This window comes from Glycine soja, chromosome 16 (assembly GCF_004193775.1).
Source record: "Glycine soja cultivar W05 chromosome 16, ASM419377v2, whole genome shotgun sequence".
NCBI classification, from domain to species: Eukaryota; Viridiplantae; Streptophyta; class Magnoliopsida; order Fabales; family Fabaceae; genus Glycine; species Glycine soja.
In genome coordinates, this window is record NC_041017.1 from 5,253,117 (window position 1) to 5,277,436 (window position 24,320).

At 28.2% G+C, this 24,320-nt stretch overlaps 1 protein-coding gene across 1 annotated transcript; it reads left to right on the plus strand.

Moving 5' to 3' along the window:
- Positions 1–289: 289 nt before the first annotated feature.
- On the plus strand, positions 290–22,541 carry LOC114391091 (WD repeat-containing protein 48 homolog). Its single transcript, XM_028352078.1, has 2 exons — positions 290–394; positions 22,314–22,541. Exons 1-2 carry the CDS (start codon positions 290–292, stop codon positions 22,539–22,541), a joined length of 333 nt encoding a protein of 110 aa, XP_028207879.1.
- The last annotated feature ends 1,779 nt before the right edge of the window (positions 22,542–24,320 follow it).

The following is a 24,320-nucleotide window of genomic DNA, read 5'->3' on the forward strand; positions in this document are numbered from 1 at the left end:
AAATCAAAACGTGAAATACAAAGGCTTAAAACCCATGATAGTCTATGGGATGTAACAAAGTTGAATACAATTCTTCCTTATGGGGGTGTGTGATCATATAAAAGCTATGATTCCTCCCAAACTAGCAAGACCGAAATATGAGGTGGTGTGGAAAGGCGATGTAAATGGTAAATTCTCTCTAGCATAAGCTTAACACAATGTCACGGGGCTCAATAATGACTAGGATCCTTTGTATAATGTCATCTGGAAGTGGAGGAGACCAGAAAGAATCCAAATTCATATGTGGAAAATGGCCAAGGGGGCTTTGTTTACTAATGTGCAAAGGTTCAAGAGGAAGCTCTGTGATGATAATAATTGCACCCAGTGCAATAATAGCAGTGAAAGTATTAGCCATGTTTGTAGAGAGTGCAAGGTGGCATGAGCAATTTGGAATGTCATTTCGAGCAATTCTTTGTCTGGTCAGCTTTTTACTACAAATATTTGGGAGTGGCTGCTGGAGAATTTTAATCCTGGGAAGGATCCCCATAACCATTGGGCACTGACTTTTGGCGTGACCTTGTCCATGCTTTGGAGAAATAGAAATGAATTCATATTTGAAATCAAGAGGCAAGATGTGGGGAGTCTGATATTCGAAATTTCGAATTCAGTCAACCAAATTGTTGCTTGCTGAGGAGCAGAGTTGAAGGTTGCAGGGAGTATTCACAACAATGCAGGTCAGGAGCTTATAGCTTGGAATCATCCTTCAGTGGAAAGCAATAAACAAAATTGTGACGTGTAGTAGATAAAAATGGCATGACAACTTGTGGGGGAGTGTTAAGAGACCATATTGGGATGATAGTGTTGGGTTTTTCTTTCAATATTGGTGCATGTTCCATTACCTAAGCTGAAGGTTGGACGATTATCATTGGCATGCAAGTAGCATGGGAGAGGGGCTTCAAGGATTTGTTCATTGAATCCGACTCAACCACAATAATTTCTCTTATCAATGATGGGTGTTCATCTGATCATGCTTTTAATCATGTGGTAGAAGCTATAAAGGATTTTGCTAGGAAAGACGACATTACGAATGGAGTCATATCCTTAGAGAAGCCAGCATGTGGTTGATGCTTTGGCAAAGTATGGTCTCTCCATTAATGAGGGTGTCAAAATTTTCGATTTTGTTCCATCTTTCTTGTATGGCCCTATTATGGCTGATATTTCAAGAACCTTGTTCCCATGTGGTTTTTAATCAAATTTTCTCTCCTGGGGTGTTTTAGCCCCATGGCAGCCACACAAAAAAAAAATACAAAGGTTTAAACATATTTTTAATCTCTCGAATGTAAGTCATTTTTGTTTTTGTCCTCCAAAGTTAAATTTACTTGTTTAGTTTTTGGAATTCGAAAAATACTTTTAACCGCTAGAATTTAATTTTCAATTTAAATTTTAAAACCTTAACAAAGAGTTTGTTTCCATTATGAGATCACACACTACTATTTCATTTTCTTGGAGCAAGTGCACTCACCAAGATCAAGAAAAAGATTCTCTATTAACACCAAGATCCTTGTGACTAGATAGTCAATTGCTCTCTCCCTTAGGTTTAAATCCCTTTTGATGTGCACACACTACTCACCATCCTTGGAAAATGACCTTTCACAGAGCAACGTCAACAAAGACTAGTAAGAGATAGTCATTCTAGAGAGAAAAAAAGAACAACAAAAGAAGAGAATGAAGGATAAACACAATTGATTAGGCTCTTGTGTGATTGATATAGACACATGAAGGAACTTGTGTTGCTTTGAACCATGCGTTGTGATGATTCTCCCACCATCGCTTCTCTGATTTTGAAAAAAAAAATCTTATGAAACTTTCTCACATTTTCATTGTAACTTGGATTTGAATTTCCTATTTTTCGATTTGAATTTTGCTGGTTATTGGTTGCATTGTTATTCAATTTGATATTTCTGAGAGCCTAAGGGGGATTTGAGATTTATTTTGGGTAAACACTCATTTTAGTCCTTCAATCGATGACATATAAGTTCCTGAAAGATAGAAAAATAAAATTTATTCCCTGAATGTGGAAAAATGCTGACAAATTATTTTTGTCATTAACTTTTCTCCGTTATCCCTAACATTAATGCTTATGTGGAAACTCGGGACTAAAATGTCATGAGAAAGAATGTCACTTAGGTTGTTAACTCGACAAGACTAATTTGTTGGTATGTAAGTTTTGCTTTTTTACTTGTTTGGTTTTTTTTTTATTTTCTCTTTCTCTCTTTCTTTTCCTAAATTACCTTTCTTTCTATAATATGTAGAAGCAAATAATACAAGAATGGAGGTTGAATTGTCTTTTAGAAATTTAGTTTTTCTTAAACTTGTAAAACACTTTTATTGTTTGATGAATATAAATCGATCAAACAATGAGAAAAACAGTTTTCTTTAAAAAGAAGATGTAAGATCTGAAAACAAATTCAAAAATCCTTTGTCAGTTAAACAAGAAAGCATACAAAGAATTTATACTAGTTCATCTCAAATTCAAGACTACATCCAATTCTTGGCAACCATCAAGTTTCCACTAACTTATCAAACATACAAGTATTGTTTACTATCACTTCTAGTTCTTACACTTGCCAGCTCTAACCCAAGCATGATTTAAAACCAGTATTCTTTGTCCTACCAAATCATTGTTGGCTCTAAACAAATCAACAAGATTTGTTGGAAGATTGCTCACTAACTAAAGTATGATCGTCTAACAAACAGATACATTACTTATCACTTATAGTATTTTCTCTCAAGATATACAAGGTGTTTTGAGAGCTTTTTATCTTTACAAGAATTCATAGAAAGTTTTTACAATAAAGAATGAAATAATTATTCGCGTAGATGATTCATATATTGTTTCTTCAAAACTCCTTCTATATATAATTTTCATCTTCAAGTATTTGTTGTCTTTCAATGGTTGGATTTTTCACTTTGTTTTTTGTCTAAGGTCTTGAGTCTAGTGAAGCATTTAATGGTTGCATTAAATGCATGTCCCTTCTTTATACAAAGTTTATGATGATAGCACAACATTAAATGCACATCTCTTCTTCATGCAAAATCCATGTTGATATGACGACGTGTCTTGTACTTCTGTAAGAAAGTCACTTCTTTTATCATAATAGGTCTGCAATAACAAAGGACGCATTTTGATGAGGATTAGTGTCTTCTAGATTGTGAACTTCTTTTATTCTTCATAAGACTTTAGCAGATCCTAAGAGAATTTTTTGCATGAAAAATCTCAAACATAGATATTAAATAAATGTCTTAAATACAATACTTAAATACTATATCAGACGTCTTATAAGTGCATCGTCTGAAAACTTCAAACGCACAAAGATAGATCATGCTCTGATAGCATATCAAACACAACTTTTGTCATTTGTATTTATTTGCATATAATCAAAATAATTAGGAGTCTTAATTCATTTTTAAGGCATAAATGTCTTTTGAATTAACACAATGCATTCCAGACCAAGTGCACCATTAGCATTGCGACCATTCCAAACCACGAGGAGCAGAGAACCACTATTATGGTTTCTTGACCAATTTCCACCACTACGATGATATCAACATCGAAATAACAACGACGATGACACCACCACAACCACTCAACCTCGGAGATGGTATCATGGAAAGTCTCGTGAAGCATGACTTGCATCCTATTTCACCTACAACATAAGTTTGTACAAATCCCTTTCGCATAAGATCAAAAAAACATATTAAAACACTAGCAAAAAGGATGATTTTGGCGATTTGAATTTGAGAAAGACACAGTGAAAAGGGTTTGCTTGTGTATAATTGCTAGTAAAATCTCACACAGTCTCATCCTTCTCGTTATTTTCCCCAATTCCATACCTTCACCCTTATTTCAAACCGCTTCCTACCAACATCATTGCTCGGAGGATTCGATTCACACCATTTCATACTTCATTGTCCCCGCTTCCTTCTATGATGATTTCTCTTTGTGCATTGAAAAGCCTCAATGAGAGGTGGAGCGGTGTTGCAATGGCGATGAAGAGCTTTGAGAAGTTTCTACCCTTAACAACAATTCCTTGGTGCCTATCTCCTTGGCTGCAAACACCCATGACCTCTTTGGCTTTCAACCGCACTGATAGGATGTGGTTGATGTGCCAGAAGTATTGTCGGACTTGAAGGATTTGATGTCATCGACATGGCTAAAGTTGTTGTCATCATTGTAGAAGTTGAGGGTCTCACAAGGATTTCATAACAGATGAGTGCGAGGAAGGAAAGATGAAAGAAAGGGTAATTGAGGAAAGGCATAAAGGGAAAAAAAATCCAACCATTGGTTTACAATTGATAAAAAGAAATTAGTTAATCCATATTTTGATGACAAATTGGTTCTGCAACCAATGTGACATTCTTTTCCCATGTCATTTGAGTCCTCAATAGCCATGTAAGCACTCACATTAAATATAATGGATGAAACTAACGACATGACTAATTTATTGTCATTTTTGCATATTTGAAGAGGGATTGATATGTCACTGAATTATATTTTTGGGAACGAAATTTGGTATTTATCCTTTATCTTTCTTACAATTTGTGACAGTTTATAACCTCTATAAATTGAACTTTAAAATATAAATTATAAAACCAAATTCTGAGATAAAAATTTGTTGAAAATAATAAATTCAATATTTTATGTTTGACTCACACTAATGCCATATAGAAAGAAAGGCTAAAAATATCATCGATCAAATTTGAAGGACTAATGAAACAAACTTTAATATGAAGGACTAAAAAATCATATTCCAATTTAAAGGACTAAAAATAAATTTAAATCAAATATAAATAATAGTTGGTTAGTGTAATTTAGTGATTAATGTTGTATGAATTTATTCTCAAAACTTAAGGTTTAATTTGGCCATCTATTCAACTTCGTTTAATTTAGTAAATGCATGACCCATCAAATAAGATAAAATAAAATAATTCAGGTCTTATTAAAGATTTTATAAAATATGTCCTAGTTTAACTAAAATATTCAATATTTAAATTGTACTTTAATTATACTTTAAAAAGGTCTTTTGAATTGTCCGACCGAGTAATAGGTTATGCCTTGAAATTTTGCATTTGATGCATTATAGATCATCGACAAAATAAGCACTTACACCTTTCAAGTGTGGCATTTAAGGGTTGTGAATTGTCCCATCAAGCAATCACCTATGTCTTTTAAGCTCGACGCTCGGGGTTGTGACTATTCGGTCGATAAAAAAATTGCGTACGCCAAACCAAGAAAAGGCTTTTATCAAGTCCAACATTTTCATGGATATGTGATATGCCGACCATCTAGTCTGGTTTTACACTTTCTTTCATCCATACACCTTGCCCCCAACAAAAGCCTCTTCCCCTATGCCTTAGCAGCATGCTACAGCAAACACCCAACAAAAGCCATTTCCCCCAAAGCCTCTCTCTCTCTCTCTCTCTCTCTCATTGTATAGTTGCATTGTACTTATATTATTTTTGGTAGACGATGTTTCTGGGCATCTCTCGGGATCTTTAGACCATATTGGATATGAGGAAAGTGACTCCTAGCATCAAGTTTTATGAGGATATAAAACAGGTACTGAGGCAGACACAAAGAAGGGTCAAAAGCATGCACACAACGGAGGAGGAAAACTTGTTGATGATTAGTGTTTTGAATTTAGTTATATATTTTGTATTTTATTTTTCTTACTGTTGTATTTTGTTATTGAATGTTGCGTTGTGTATCTATGATGAATTTAGTATAATTTCTTCTATATTCTCATACCATCTATGTTTATTAAGTTACTTTTAAAAAATAGTTTACCAAATTGTTTTAATTCAACTCCTTTAAAAATAAAAATGAATATAAAATTAAAAAGTAATATTTTTTTCTCAATTGTACAATGGAAACAAGTTTTCCTTTGCAAAAGAATATCACAGTTTCCAATGTGAGGTCAACATAAATAATACCAACTCCTAGGACAGTTAAATAGCAATGAGGGAGTTTCAATAACAAGGTTCATTGTTGGGTTAGCGGCAAGCTCACTGGGCTAACCCAATATGCTAGTTTTGGACGGTACTTTCTATTTACACCTCTAGTGCTAAGTACACCCTCATCCTCCTTTTTATATTTTAACTATCCATTGCACCATTTTTTCCTTATACGGTGTAATTTACGGTTATTAATTATATATATGTTTTGGATATATTGAGAAACAAACATTTCCCTGTGAAACATCCATGTGTTGGATGGGCAGAGGACAATGATATTAATTAACTGCATTATACAAACACCTAATCAAAGATAAATTTATATATATGACATATCATACAAGATAAAGATAACATATGAAAGTGAGATGATTAAATCTTAACCGTATAATCAAACATAAATGGTCAAAATTTAATATTATGTTATTACATAAAAAGTCATGTGACTTTTTGACATTAAATTTCAATCCTTCATATATGATTATATGGTTCAAATTTAATCATTTTATTCTAATATAAAATGTTTTCTCTCGTTATATATAGTTGGTGTCTAAATTGTATTTAAATTTTTTTATTTGATACTTGTGAAGTAGGATTTTTATATGAACATACTCAATGTCTTCTGTTATATTAACATGGCATTTTAACATTTTCTTCTTCTTTGTGATTTGGTTTGCACAAGTCAAATTAGCTTTTTGCGAGTGTAAATTATGGCGATGGCCGGGGGATTAAGCATGATTTAACGTTTGATTAGGATGTTGCGCGTCTTAATCCTACCTCTGGAATATTTATGGATCCCCACCTAACATCTGGTACTGGTTTACTTAGGCATATATATTTGGTCACCAAAAGCTTAACTATAGTCCATATACAAATATAGATCGGCTTAAGTTTAGTTAACTACTATTTACTATCTTTCATCAGACTTTACCATTATGAAAGTAGCTAGCCAATGTAAGCTGATATATCTAAGTGGTTACAAATTTAGAGTTAACTCTTTTTTATTTATATTTAACGGAACTCTTATATTTTCTATGAATGAGTTTGTTTCTTCTAGAAATGATTAAAATTATGCTTAGTGGAAAATCCTCCTCAGGTAAATCTCTTGACATACATGTCTTATTTGAGTAGATTTCACCGGATAACTTACTTACAGTTTAGGTATATGTGCAAAAATCCTTAGAAATATTGGAAGTGTTTATCAGTTCTACCATTTTTCTTCACACACACACACGAAAAAGTATATATAAAGCTAGGATATCTAATACGGTTGCTAAACATGAGATTCCCCCTTATATTTTTGGTGTAATTTATGTCTAAACTGAAAGAAAAGTTACATGTAATTAAGTATTACCTCCGTCCTTATGTAATGAGGCGTACTTTTTTTTCAAAAAAAAAAAAATTGCATATGAATTAAGAAAGTTGGTTATCTTTGTTAATAATTTTTATTATTTTTCAAGATTACCTTTAAGATTATTGAACTCATATAATCTCACTCATTTTTTTAACTACTTTTAACCTAAATTATTGATAAATATTAATTATTTTCTCCGATTCTCATGAACAACTTGAAGTTAATATCACATTCATTTATGTAATTTGTTCATAATTTATTGATTGAAATCTCCTTATATTTGACTTCTCGTAATTCTCCAATAATTAATCCTTAAAAATACTTTATATATATATATATATATATATATATGTATATATATATTGAGTATTTACAAACCCTAATTTTGTTCGGATTATTTTATTATGAAAACGAACGTTTTTTGGACGGTAATTCTAGAAAAAAAAAGGGCACTGTTTTCAATATATATAGGATTAATATATTCATTTATATACACATGGACAGCCTGTGGTCTTTATATAGAATAAACATAACGTCATATTACGTCATATTATATTGGTGCCGTTGTTCCTTGGCATTAAAACTCAGATGCTTGTAATTTTCCAACTTTGACTGGGGTTATCGCTAAAATTAACATTAATTTATAGTCAAATTTCTCCCCGTCGATGACTATTTCATGATTTTCATGGTTAGACATCAAAATGTCCACAATTATGATGATCCATGAATGCGTTGCTTACATATATATAACTCGTCTATATATATATATATCAGAGTTGCTATTTAGTACTATGAAAAAAATTGCGCAATATAATAAATGACGAAATAATTATTTGCTAAAAGCTATATGACTGCATAACCAATTAAACTGAAAGTTTTTTTTTTAACCAAGTAAAGTAAAAGTTTTGTTTCTACTAAAACGTTTACACATCATATTAGTTTTATTCTTGCTAACATTTTTGTACTGTTTATCATTTCTCTTTTTTTTCTTCCATTTTAGTAAATAATTTGAAGATTTTAATTATCCGTAAAATGCTTGAAAGATTTGGGAACAAAAGGTAAATTACACGTAAGATCAAGCTCCTATATGTCATATACTTCCTAACTACAATTATATAAACTTTTGCAAAATATAATAATCATAGTTAGCTACAAGAAATTGTTTTTTTAACCAAGAATGGTGATTTTATATTCAAATGTGTTTATAATATTGTAATTTTGTATAAGTTTTAAATTACGACAAATTTCTTTTTTTTATTATCCATGGCTTTGACAAATTATATGTGCTGCGAGTTAAATATATAATAAAAGTATCTTTTTGAAAAAACCGTATACAAAACATATAAAAATTCATAAGATTGGCTTAACAGTATAAGATTTTATTGTCTTCACATTCACATGTGGAGAAAAATCTATTTTATAGAAGAATCTATATTTAATTTTCATCATATATATATATATATATATATATATATATATATATATATATATATATATATATATATATATATATATAATTCTCTTAAACATGTAATAACACTAGAGACAAAATTAGTCTCATACCCAATAGGTTTAAAATGTTCTCTCACCAAAATCCAAACAAAAAGAATAACACAAATTTATTATCAATTTCGAAGAATTTTCATTAAACCTTTATAAATATAATTATTTTTTGAGAGACCGTGAATATCTAGAAAGTAGAAACTAATTTAGACAATATATGACTCAAGTATATATTGGTAAATCTAAACGAAATTATTCTAGTATATATATATATATATATATATATATATATATATATATATATATATATATATATATATATATATACATATTATTAGTTTAAAGTATATTTAATAAAAAAAATTATCTTATTGATTACTACATTATATCATTGAATAAAATGACATAATAAAATAGTTAAATCTTATATTAAATGTCTGTGTCCAAATATTTTTATTGAAAATATATATAAAATTAAAATTTATCCTTTTTAGTACATATGAATGTTACATCTTAATCAATAAAAAAAACATAGCAAATTAAATTTAAAATATAAGATAAATTTTCCTTTTACATATATTGACCTGGAGGCTAGAAGACAAGAACACCCAACACATGGTCAAAAGCACAGTTTCTTTTTAACAAATGGTCAAAAGCAGGGAGTATTCAGCAATGGAAAAACTGGTTTAATTTTCAAAGCTTACCACTAAGTCCGTACAAGGCTAATTACCAAACCAACACACTAAAAAACAATAGTTTGGTACGGTTCTAACAAAATGGAAAACATTGAATTTTTTTTCTTAACATTATTGATAAAAAGATGTTTTTGTGGAAACTAATAATTAATTTTTATTGGAGGTCATGAACATACATAAAATAAATATTTTTTTTAATATAATTTATTTCATACTTAAAAATTAATTAAAATTTAAATTATAAATGACTTGATTAAGAAATACAAGTCATCAATGCTTGTACTAATAGCTATTTATTAATAGTATGAAAAACATTTAATATAACTTGCAAAAGAAACACTCCCTCAAAAATTCAATTCCACCCTGAATGGTGGCATGCACACAGAACGCGAGGGGAGAAAAAGTGAACCATGCAAGGAAATTATAATTGTTCTTAATTTTGATGCCTTGGAATTTTCCAATCTCTTACGTAAGATTGGTGACAAATTCGGAGAAACTCGATTGTGATGTTTGAAAAGAAAAAATTGATGGGGTGTTAGGAATAATCATATATAGAGGATAATTGGGTCTTTTGTCACCTACAAAACTAGAAGAAGAAGAAGAACGTGGCAGCATCATGTGTTGTGACCATGCAACATTAATTTGACGTTTCAAATGAGTTTGAATAATCTTGCATAGTTTGAATTGAAAGCCTGTTTTTCAAAATTGTATTATGAGAGGAAGAAGAATAAGAGGCTGCGCGAACCTAACTCTCCTATTTGAATTTTAATCTCTGCCTCTCTGTTTTTCAAACTTCAAATCCACATGCTTCTCTTGTCCTTATCACCCCCCCACGTACTGTTTGCATCAACATGTGTGTGGGTCACTTACATAGGGCAAATCTTGCCATAACTTTTAATGCATCTTCCATTCCTACGAAGATAACAAGATCAATTTGAAAAAGATTTAAGATTAGGAATTATGTAGTTATAAGAATTTTATGAGACAAATGTTGCCATAACTTTTATTGCATCTTCCATTTCAGATTATTGAATATAATACGATACGTAAATTATTATAAATTTTTTACATTTATTTTCAATTCTTACGAATGAAACATACAGAAATACACACATGTACATGAGTGTATCAAGTGATAATAATTTTTTGTTTGACCGATAAAAAATGTGAGAATGATTTTCATTTTAAAAAATGTGAAAACTTTAAATTTCACCATACAATTATATATGACGGTCAAAATTAAAAGTTATTTAGGAATTATGATCATTTTTAAAAAAAAGAGTACTTTTTTAAAACTTTAACTATTTAACTAAAATTTAGTATAAATAGGTAGGTTTATATTTGTAATTTTTATTTATCATAATATGAAATGGTCTGATTAGATAAACTTCATGTCTATTTGTAGTTGTCTTAATATAATATATTCGTTTGTGGTTGTCAAAGAAAACATTGCAAGGAAATTAATTATTTAGTGAAAAAGATTGGAAAATTTTACCGTGGGCCCTTTTCGCCAATTCTTGACCAGTCTATGCTATGTTTGGCTTTTGTGAGTTAATGACAGATTTTAGTCACGCTCAATAACGAGTCAGCGTGTTCTAAAAGTATTCTTCAAACATGACCTCTCAAAGGAAGAAACCTCTAACCTCTCATTTATGTGTTTTCACTATTTTACACGTTACAAATCGGGCTTCAAATTGTTTAAAAAAGTTATGAGTGGTAAAAATATATGTTGTTGCAGCCACTGCGACCGAGTTGCTGTTACACAAACATTTAATTTTTTTGATAGTTGGAGATTGTGTAACGCAATTTGAAACCTGCATATTTTTTTATTGATAGAAATCGACGAAAATAGATCTCCAGCACCCACTTATTGACTAAATGAGCTACATTCATTTTGTTAACATTTCACTTTATAGTAATATATTCAATCGCTAGCTATCTTAACAACATAATTGGTCTCAAATTTAATACAAAATAAATTATTATTTTTACTGCCAAAATAATTTTTCAAAAAAACTTCTTTTGACAAAAATAATATTTACAAATTTTATTAATAATATTTTAATATAATTCAATACATCCAATAATGCATTATTTTTTTAGTATTTATTTCGGTACCTTTAGTAAAGAGAAAAAAAGGTCTGGGTCAAAAATTCACTCAAACTTAGTGTAAGGGTGTGTATTGAATTGCAATTTTAAAGAATTTAAAAGATTTTTTTTATATAAAAAAGTTGTGTAGTATTCAACCAGAATTTTTAAATGGTATAAATGAGCATTGTGATATTCAATTCAGATTTTTAGGATTTCTAAGGAGTGTAACAAAATTCAATGATATTCGAATAACTGACAAAAAATAATATTTTTCAAGATGTTTGTGTCATATATGTTTATCTTATTATTTTGGAACAAAAAAATGTTAAATATACTCTTTGTTTTTGTACTTTTTTGTTTGTTTTTAAATTAAATTAATGTTTATCTTATGTGTCAAGGCTAATCATGTTTTTCTTACATGGTCTATGTCCACAACATGCTAGACACAATATTTTTGTGACTGTTATATTTAATTTTATCATCTCCATAACTTAGTAATTCTCCTCCAAGTTTTTCACCGTCATCACTCTCTTTTAGTATATGTTTATTATTGCATCCAAATTAAACATGTTATTATATTTATTATTAAATAATTATAGTAATTGAAAAAAATCAAAAAAATATATTAATTTTAAATCTATTGTTCAAATCCAAAAACGAGAATGAGAAGATACTATTAGAAGAAGGGTTAGTATAAGAGGATCTAACACTAAACAATTTGACTATTAAAAGATTAAAAATTATATTGGTTTTAATTTTTTTTATCCAAACCTCATTATTTTGTTATTACGTTTTTCAGTAACTCTAGTAATTTTGAATTCTATAAAGTCATTTTAAATCTTTTAAATTCTAATGATATAAATTTATTAAAATCTAAATTATCATAAAAATCTTATAAAAAATCTGATAAATTATAACATTCTTACATAATCTTTAAAATCTACAAGATATTTTTATGTTAATATAATCTTTTAAAATCGTAATTCAATAGGTCTCTTAAATTCATTTTGAGAGTAACACTTTCTTTTCACTTCATCCTCTTTTGAAATTTTCAACTATTGAGTTTCAAATTAAAAAAAGTCATAGTGATTTCATATTTTAAGAATTGTTGAAATAATTAAGCTATAAATAAAAGACAAGATTTGATGTGTATAGTGTATACACACATGCAATATTCAAAACCAAAAGACTTTATTATTCTTTTACAAGAATAAAAAGAATTAATCTTTAATTCAATGTCTAGTATCATTATTATTATATATTTTCATCAAAATACTTTTTTATATATCATACTATTTTTTTATGAAATTTAATCTCTATATTCATTTCAATGTCATTTTTTTTTATTTGAGTTCAAAGTAAAAATCACAATTAAATAGTTTTCTCTATTTTTTAAATGAGTAATAAAACTTAAATAATTTACAAAAATATCTATGTATATATACATATTTTTAAATTGCATAGACTTAATAACAAATAACACCACATACTATGATGAAAATTTATCATCTAATCATTTAAGTTAATTTTTTTCAAGAAAATAAGAACTTAAGAGGGGCCTAAGGCTGTTGCCTCACTCGCCTAGTGACTTCCGGAACCTTGAATCTTACAAATATATTTTACTAATAAAATAAGAGTTAAATTTTCATGCAATGTTAGTATAAAAAAATTATATTGTCAACCAGCTAAAAATTATCTTAATTAAGTAAGATTTATAAAATAATTATTATAAATTTAATAATTTTATCATATGTAATAGTTTATGATTGAATGATAGTATAAAAAAATTATATGTGTATTTAAATTAAATTCATAAAATAATATGATGAAAATGCATGCATATTTTTATAGGCAATGTTATTACAGTTTACTTTTAATATATTATAAGGGTAAATATTTTTATCATGCCAATTAATATATTTGAAATAATCTTAAATATAATTTTAAATTAATTATTATAAAAATAAACAACTTTAAATAATAATCAATATATGCATTGTTGTGTAGAGATTTTCTTACATTAATGTCATTTAATTACAAACTATATTCTATGATAAGTTCATTAATTTTTATAATACTTATTTTATTCTCATAAGGATGTAGATTCGATTCTTGTTATCAATGTGAGAATTTTATTAATGAATAATTTGTAAACACATTTTGAGCTTTGAGACTTAATTAAATTTTTTAATAATTGAGAAATCTAATTGAATTTTTAATTATAATTAAGTCTAAATAATATTCAAATAACTACTAAATCAACACAATAAAGAATTATATTTGTAACGACTTATTTCCAATGGCAATTGAGTTGTTAACAAAGATAGACATTTGGTATATAGTGACATTTGATTGTCATTTCCTATAATTTTGTCAATATATGACTAGTAGCGTAGGAAAAATTATACTTATCCCAATAACAAAACTTGTTACGGCAAAAAGTGTTTTTTTTAATTTATTTTCATGTCAATGTATTTGTTGTCATAGAGAAAAGTAGTACTTCTTAATGTCAACAACATTCACTATCGTTGTGAATTTTATTTTTTTTATGCCAACACACGTGTTGTTGTTGAGAAAAATACTATTTAATGCCAATAGAATTCGCAGTCACGGTGAAAGATTGCTTTTCTATGCCAACACATCTGTTGTCGCTGAGAAAAACACTACTTAACGCCAACAACGTTCAAAAGGTGCTTCTCTATGCCAATTCATCTAATGCCATCGGAAACAAATGTTTTTCTTTGCAAACAAGTTTGGTGTGGCTGGAAAATGCATGGTGCTTTTCAGTGCCAATGTGTGTCTAATGTCATCGGGAAAAAGTATCTTTTTATGCCAGCGACATTTAATGTTACTAGAAAATGCTAAAGTTTTATATTTTTTTTTGGTAATATTAACCAATTCAAAATATATCCTAATAACATTATTTAATGCAGGAAAAACTATAAATAAATTGTTACTTAGAAAAAACATAATGTAAAACTTACCCTAATTACATATAATTTTTATTATTATTTATGATACTTGCATGTGAATAACTTATTTTGATTGAGATACAAATAGAAGTAAAAAAAAAAATATGGAAAGGAAGGAAGAAAGTGTTTGAAAATAGAAGCTAGAATCTATCCCGTTAAATAAATTTAAAGATTTGGATGACAAAGATAAGTTTTATCTAAAGAGATAAGAAGTTATTTAAATAAAAATAAGAGGTGGGGTTTGAGAAAATAGAAAATAGATATCTAAAACTTCATATTATAGACTTAAAACATTACTTACTTTAGACATTGTCTGACTAACAATATTTTTAATCCACTATATAAAATAGTTTTATGCAATCATTAAAATGATAATATCATCCAAATTAATTTTGTGGCTATCACTAAATGCCTTTGATCCTAACAGGGCCTTCAAGGAGAAGTGATCGAATCTAACCAATCTCTGTCTGTATTTATCAATTATTGAGCATATGCTTAATTTGATTAGTATATTCAAAGTTCTTTTATACTATCATCATTAATTTATGCTAGTTATTTTTATCTAATCTAATCTAAGTTAACTATTTTACAAATGAGACCACTCAACAGAAAGTGGACATGGACCAAGTCTTTTGTGCCACATGTATCAAAGAAATAGGTTGAAAAGTTTGTAGATTCACGTTCCTCACATACTTATGTTAAATTTAAAAGTTCTATCAATTATTTATAATTTTATTGTCCATCAATTTGTATTTGTCATGAATTTTAGGCACCTTATTACTTATTAGGTGAGGCTAAGTCCACTTCAGTTAGCCTTAAATTAAAAGGTTCTATCATTTTTTTTTCACAATAAAAAATGGCACTAGCTTTAAACACGACAAATTCAAAGTAGCAATCAGCTAGCACAATATCTTTAGTGTGGGTAAAGGCTCTGCAGGTAGGAAAAGAATGATGTATGTATCTATATAGACTTTAACAAAATGATTGAGTATATACGAAAGTTAAGGTTAAAAAATTTTAATACTATTTAAGTTTAATTTTTAACAAAAATAATTATTAATTAAACTTTATTTATTTTTTAATCAAACTTCAAATTAGTCAAAATCTTTTTTCCAAATAAATCAAAGGAATAATATATATATATACTTTAGTTCTAGGTGATACCAAAGATCCTCCTACCTGACTCACGAGCCAAGGGCTTCAATGAAATTCTCACAACACAATTAAAGAGATCAGTCAACAAAGCGTGAGAAGTTAAGACAATGCGTGAAGTCTAAGCCTCTAAGTAGATGGGGCGTTAGTTTCAAGAAATTCTTGACCAGATGGAACAAAACATTTACTAGTGTTTCAATAGTACTACTAGAGTTGTTGCCACTCACTTAATTTCAAATATGATATCGGAATAACATTTTCATGAATATTATTTTTAACAATATAATCAATTTTGTGAAACAAACACACACACATATATATAAAAGTCAAAAAACATTTATATCTTTCATTATTTATAAAATTTCTTTAGATAAGTGATAATCACACACCATGAATAAAATATTTGTAATAATAGAATAAAATAGAAGTCTGAGTGTCGAGTCTATAAAAACTTTGTTTGTACTTAAGTATGTGAATATATAATTTTCAAGAAATAAATAAATTGGTTTAAAAGATTGTGAAGAAAACAGAAATAAATTGACAGAAAACTAATTTAAATTAAACAAGAGAAAAAAACATAAAAGAGAATTAATTAATTAAAACAAAAAAGATGAGAGAAGTCAATATTATTGTAGAAGTTAATTCAGAGAATGAGAATGTTTGGGGCTTAGCCTACGAGAGTTACTTTTGATGTCATGTTAATGATTTTTCTCTATTTTTGTTTATTTCAATTTTCACATGAATCTACTTATATACTCTAACCATGATCCTTCAAGTGAAAGAGCCTAATTTATTTATTTTTTCTCTCAAATCCCTTTAAGAGGTAAAACAGTTAAATTACATTAAGAATAGAGATGTATAACAAACTAAACAAAATCAATCTATCCCTAGTGATGAATTATTTAGATATCATTTTCCAATTCTATTAGAGAATGACGCTTCCCAATGCTACCCCTAAAACTTACCATGCAAATGGGTGATCAAGCCACAAACAATAAAATTAAGCACATGAAAGGATAATGAAAAAGTAAAATTCATAAATAGATAAGCTCCCAACAAAAAAGGTTTAGTCTTTCATTGTCATAAGAGGTTTTACAATTGCAAGAGAATAATATTTAGAAAAGGGGAAATTTAGAAAGGGAATTGAGGAAAAGAATGACTCCTAATGATTGTTTCTCCTGCTCTTGATCTTTGTCTTCTGTAAAGAATTATGTTCTTTGAATTTTCTCTATGTTTTTTTCCTTCTTCTCTCTCTTTCTTTTATAGGTGCAGTTCAGCTTGATTTTCACACAACCTTAATGCTAAGCGCGATTGTCACACTTAGCGAGTATGATCGTATTCTCGTGCTTAGCACGTGACTTGCACTAAGCGTGCCTTCATGTTCTAGACTTCTCCATACTTTCTGGCACTAAGCGTGTTTTTTCCGCTAAGCGATTGCATCGTGTTGAGCGAGTAGCTTCAGATATTCAATTTTGCTTCTTTGAGTTTTACTTTATTTTTCTGCAGCATTTATTCTCCAAGCACTGTAGATTTACAAAATTTTGACATTTTCCGCACAAAAACTCAAATGATGTTAAAATTCTAATTATTCACATTATAAAGAAGAAATAAGAAAGAAAAATTAAAAATTCCTACATAATTTAATCTCAAAATATACCTATACACAGTGATTATCATTGACCCAAATAAAAAAAAGACATTTGTGTCTTAAAGACAAATCAAGACTCCTAATTATTTTGATGAGAAACAAATAAATACAAATGTTAAAAGTTGTGTATGATATGCTATCAGGTCGTGAATTGTATATATGCATTTGTATTTTCAGACGGTACATTCATAAAATGATCTGACATAATATTTAAGTAACACGATTAAGGTTTTCATTTAATATTCTATGTCTGAGATTCTTTTGTGTAGAAAATATTCTCCTAAGATCAGTCAAAGTCCTATAAAGAATAAATGAAATCCATAATCTAGAAGACGTCGATCCTTATCAAAAGGTGCACTCTATTGTTGCATATCTGCTATGATGAAAGAAGTGACTTCCCTGGTAAAATATAAAACACGCTAGCCTATTGACAAGGACTTTGCATGAAGAAGAAACATGCATTTAATGCAGGCATTAAATACTCCAACAGACTCAAGACTTTAGACGAATATGAGAGTGAAGAATCCAACCATTGTTAGACTACATATACTTGAAATGAATGTTATATATAGAAGAAGCTTTGAAGAAACAAGACACAAATCATATACACAAACATATTCTTTCATTCTTTCTTATAAATCTTTCTATAAATCCTTGTATAGATATTAAGCTCTCAAAACACTTTGTATATTTTGAGATAAAAGACTAAAAGTATTGAGTGATTTATTCGTCTATAAAACGATCACAAACTTAGTCAGTGTGCAAACTTCTAACAAATTTTGTTTATTTGTTTAGAGCCAACAATGACTTAGTAGAACAAAAAATATTGGATTTAAGTTAAGCTTAGGGTAGAGCTTGCATGAGGCTTGTAACTTTGACGGTTAGTGAAAACTTGATGGGTTGTCAAAAACTAGACACAATATTTGATTTGAGACAAACCAATATAATTTTTCGTGTGCCTTCTTTGATTGCTTAAACTAACAAAGTGTATAAATTTGTTTATAGATCTTACATCTTGTTTTGTTTTACAAAAAAAATTGTTCTTCGCATTGTTTTATAAATTTTTTATCAAAACTTCTTTATTTGTTTTTAAGTTTATCTGCATCAAGCGATAAACGTGTTTTTAGTTTTAGAAAAAGTTTTAAATTTCTAAAAATACAGTTAAATCCCCTTCTTATGTTATTTGTGTTTATATTTATTTATTTATTTTGACAATAGTTGATATCATGATTAAGGATACAAATTGATGTTCGGATTGGTAATGTTTAATATTTGGTAAAAAAAAATAAGTATTTTTTAAAAAAATATCTAGTATGTAATGATAAATTTTGAAAATCCATTGCAAACACTCATTACAGATAATCTTTAGGACTTCTAATTTGTATTTAGACTCATGGCATACCTTATGGTATTTAGTGCATGAATAAGTGCAATGGAACCACTAACTCTATTCCATTATAAATACCTTTTTTATCTTTGGTTCCACCCTTTGATGTGAACCCACGAGATATAAAGACCTCAGAATCTACAAGTAAATTTGATGTTTTACCCCCATTAAGAAAGAAGACTGCGACTCTTTAGTTAGGTAAGAACTTTGGTGTATTGAATTCAAGTCAAGATGGATAGTTTCATAGTACTTGTTCTTTTTTATTTTATTACTATTGATAATTTAGTTTAACCTTTTTTTATATTAATATGTCCTTGTGAGAATCTTGAATTTGAGTTAGAGTACTCCTTATAATATGTTTATCAATAATTTTTTTCTTATATAAAAAAGGCTTTGGTGTAGATCAACCATAACCTGTTGCTTAGTAAAGCAAGAACATTGATATATTACCGCCTTTTGTATTTTATCGAAGCATAAAAACGTGGAGGCAAAGATATATAGGAAAAAAAATGCGCATTAATTCAATGATGTCTTATAGCCACAAACCTTGATATAGTATTCCAAATAAGAAAAAAACTTCTCAAACAAATATATTGTAAAATGAAACCTAAAATATAAAAAGATTAACCAATAAGTTGGTAATCCGAATGATACAGAACTCAATCTTCTTACATTAGATTTGAGTTGTGCCTGAAAAAAATATGCATAAAAAAATATCACATTAAAAGTGATTAATCAAATTCTTCATCAAAAATTAATTAATAATAAAATAGATAAATATTTTGATACTAATGTCATGATAAAAAAAAAAAAAACTCTATTAACAATTAATGTTGACAATTAAGTTCACGGGGTCATAAGGAATAAAGAAAACTTGACTTTCATATAATTTTTTTCTTTAAAAAAATCATACCAATTTTGCTTAAGTAGCAAGTTCAATCTTATTTATGTATGATTTGTAATATCTAAGTAAAAATGAAACTAAAAAAAATTAAATACCAATAATACCTACTTGTAATCTTACTTGAATAAATTCAAATAAAATCCTTAAAATCTTAATCAGATTTTTAAATAGAATCTATAAAATCTCAACTAGATTTTAAAATAAATATATAAAAATACTAATCAGAATTTGATAAAATCTTAATCAAATATTAAAATAATCCTAACAAAATTATTAAATAAAAAATATAAAATAGTAATAAAACTAATGCCTAAATGTATATAAATTATAAAAGTATTGATAATATTTTTATAAAATCTTCATAAAATACGTTGTAAAGAGTATGTATGTTGGTACCACTTCTTTTAAGAGGCCGCATTTTTTAATTTATATTTTTTTTAGGTGAAGCAAGGTATCCTTGTCCCTTCTAAGGTATTGAGATTCATTTAAAAAATTAAATTCTAACCAGGTATTTTTTTATTATGCATAGGTTAGATATTGGACGCATAACAATTTGTTTAAGAGATAAAATTATTAATCAAACATGTCACACCATGTTTTGATTATTTTTTTATACAAAAAAAATTAATATTTTAGTTTATTAATCATAAATATTTCCCTCTCAACAAAATTTATTTCATCCATGAATCAATCAGAATTCAAATCATAAATTATTTGATTAAGAAATATAAATCATTATAATTTGTGTTAATCATTATTGTTAGAGCATATGCAAAGAGACTGTTTTCGGATTCGAACCTATGACCAACAAGTTACCAAGACAAAACTTTACCGCTGCACCATATATATATATATATATATATATATATATATATATATATGAAATGAAAAACGAGATAAACTGGTTTCAGTTTCAGTAGATCATACTCCCGTTTTACAATCATGGATCAAGGACTAGTTTTTACGACATCTGGAACTCGTGTTTCACTCATGATGACTAAAACTGTGGACGCCATGAAATTCCAAAAAAGTCAATGTCCGTGGTTCTGGAGTGACTTTCTCGTGAAAACCCTAGATTTATGATTGTTAATTTGAGCATGAATGTGCATATATACATACATATCCACTTGTCAAACAAGCTAGTCCCACCATAGTTTAATAAATTTGAAGAAAATACTCGCTCACTCACGTTAAGCAGTATTCGCTGATATTCTAAATATTAGGCAAAGCCTATAAAAAAGCAAATGGAAAGCTACTTGACGGCTAGCTACTAGTTAATGGTTTTGAACAAAAGTCAATTTCTTTTTAATTTTAAATAAATGATCAATTTAGTTCCGAATTTATATCTTATTGTTAGTTTAGTCTCTAAAATTAAGAAAACTCAGATAACTTCCTAAAATTATTAGGAGTTCATTTAAGTTCCTGAATTTTTTTTTTATTATTTTGATTCCTATACTCATTATCATCGTCACTTAAGTCCTCATATTGGAGACCAAAGTGAAAAAATATTAATTTTAGGAACTAAAATATAATATTAAATAATTTCAAGAACTTTTTTTAGTTTTTCTTAATTTTAGAAACTAAAAAGATAATGAGATGCAAGAACTATATTGATTATTTACTCATTAATTTTAAAGATTCTTAGTAAACATTTAAAGGATAACAAAACAAATATCAGAAACTGCGTGTTTCTTTATTCTCTTTATATATATAACTAGTACTGTACCCAAAAATATAACTAGTAATTTTGTGGCACATACTCAATTATTACTGTTAATAATAAGAAATTAACAATTGTAACAGGGAAGATATCACACTCTTTGTATCGGTGAGTACTTCTGCTAATAATCTTCTTTAACAAATTTCTTTGTTGGATCAAAGGATGTTTTTATTTTTATTTGTAAATCAAATATAAATATAAAAAATTTATAATAATTCAGACACCTTATTCAATCAATTGAATTAGACTCTAGATAAAAGGTGGGATCAGCAGGAAAGTTATTTAAATAATAATAAATAAATAAAAATAGAACAAAACGATTATACTCAATGTGAAAAGTTGAAAAGTACTTAGTTGTGGATTTAAATTTAATATTTGGTAAATATTATATTGAGGCACAGTAGGAGTCTATTTTTTCTATACTTTGAGCCTCAATTCACTTGTTTCCCTTTATATATATATAACTATTTTTTTTAATGTTAGGCATATGTGCCACATAGTATAGTAAGAGATTAAGCATATGTGCCTCAATTCTCCATTTTTTATTTATTTTTATGCTTAAATATGGGATTTTTTATGTTAGGCATATCATATGTGTCCCAATTCTCCATATTTTATTGGATTATATCAATATGTTGCATTAATCTATGAATAAAAAAGTCATAATAATATTCTATACATATTTCAGTGTTAATATTACGGGAATTTTTTTAGGCATAATTATGTTTTGAAACCCTTAATTTAGAGGTGGTTTTCTCATTTTGAGTTTTCAAATTTTTAAAAATAACAATTAATTTTTAGTTTTAGTTTCAAAAAAAATTTAAATCAGGTTTTAAAATATGATTAGTTTTAAATAAACTCATTTTAAAAGTTTCATATTGTATTAAAGATAGTTTAAAAATGTCTTGTGTGGTGATAACGACAATAATGATGATAATGATATCAACAACAACGATAGAAATATCAATAGTGACAATGAAGCTGACATTGGTGGTTGTGACAATGGAACTAGTGTCGACAATGATGATGTGGTGGTGGTGGCAGCCAATGATGGTGACATTGACAGTGATGGAGGCGATATTAGTGATGATGATGGTGGAGATGGTGACAACAAGTGGTAGCAATGGTAGTTGTGGGGACGGTGACAAAGGTGGTGTTGTTGGTAGCAATAGTAGTAGTAATAACAATATTGATGACAATGATTGTGGCATTAAGTGGTGGCGATGGTGATGATTGTGATAATATTAATGATGGTGGTGATGATAATGATGATAGTAGTGACACTAATGGTGGTAATAATGTTGGTGATGTCGGTGACAATGATGACAGTAGTGATGATGGTGGTGGTGGTGGTGACAATTAGTTATGGCGGTGACAACGATAGAGATGGTGGCAGCGATGTGGTAGTGACAACGACATAAGTGATATTGGTGGTGGTGACGATGACATGGTAATAGTGATAGTGGTGGTGATAGTTGTGCCAGTTGTGACAGTGGTGACAACAAAAAATGTCATTATTAAATGTGAGAAATGTGTGTTTTTTTTAACTAAAAACCAAATTCATGATTTTTTTTTTGGTTTTGAAAATGAGTATAAAAAGTTTAAAAAATGATTTAAAAATTATTTCAGCTCTATTTTTGCTAAACATGTTTTGTTTTAAAATTTGTATTTGAAACCCAAAAATAAAAAACTCACAACCACCCCCAAAGCAGCCTTAAGGAAGTATGTTATTTTGTTCTCCAAATGAAAATTTACATTTTTAGTTCTTCAAATTAAAAAAAAATATTGTTTTTAGTCCCCTTGTTAGAATTCAAGGGACTAAAAGATTTAAACTTTTATTTGATAGAAGGATTAAAAATAACATTTTTTGAATTTGAGAAACTAAAATATACAATTTTTTATATGGGGACTAACAAATTAGACCGCTACTCTAAGTAACTAAAAACATAATTAAGTTTTTTAGGCTAAAATATATTTTTCATCCCTATAAATATCAAAATATTCGGTATCTGTCCCAACAAAATTTCAAATATATTTTTCATCTTCGCAAAATATAAATGTGTCATATTTTGGCTCAAAGTTGGATTTGAGTGATCTGATTCTATGTGTTAATGTTAGATAGTTAACATGTCAAATTCTAATTGACACGTGATAATGATCTAGCATTGACATGTAGGATTGAATTTCCTGAATTCAGTTTCAAGACAAAATATCATATATTTACATTTTGCGATGATGAAAAACATACTCAAAATTTCGTATGAACGAATCTCGAACATTTTGATATTTATAGGAAAAAAAACATATTTTTGATGTTTTTTTATAAGTAATATTACCATATCGTAGCCATTAGCCTCTTGTACGTCATACTGTACATATAAATGATATCAATTTGATATAATTAGTGAGATTATAAATTACTCCATTCTTTTACACATAAATTTGTCAAACATGTCGAAAACTATAAAATGCTGGAAAAGATTCTCATTAATTCAATATAATTGTCAACTAAAAACAATATTTGACCAATGGGATAGATAGTTAATTGATTTAATTGCAATGTTTTAAGAAAGTTTAATGCGCTAAATACATACACAATTGCTAAGATATGTAATACGTCAAATTAAAGTACATAAATAGCAAGAGGTGGAAAAAGTTTGAGTGTAGAATAAGGTTTTGCTACTCAGAAAAAAAAAAGGTTTTGTTTAAATAGACACGAGGCTTGTTTAAAAAAAAAATCAAGACTTAAATTTGATCTTTTATATCATCTATCATTAGTTTTTTAGGCAAGATCATATATTTTTGTCAGCTTTTTACCAAGATATGTAATATTTTTAATTGAATCTCTTGTGTGTTATGTATATTTTTTCTTTGAGGATGATTCTCATCACCTCTTTTTA

Bases quoted from the DNA above. Each gene is read 5' to 3' on its own strand.
- LOC114391091 (XM_028352078.1), top strand. From the start codon at position 290: ATGGCCAAGGGGGCTTTGTTTACTAATGTGCAAAGGTTCAAGAGGAAG. The intron at 395-22,313 runs GTTTGTAGAGAG...TATTAAAGATAG, and splicing joins GCAGTGAAAGTATTAGCCAT to TTTAAAAATGTCTTGTGTGG.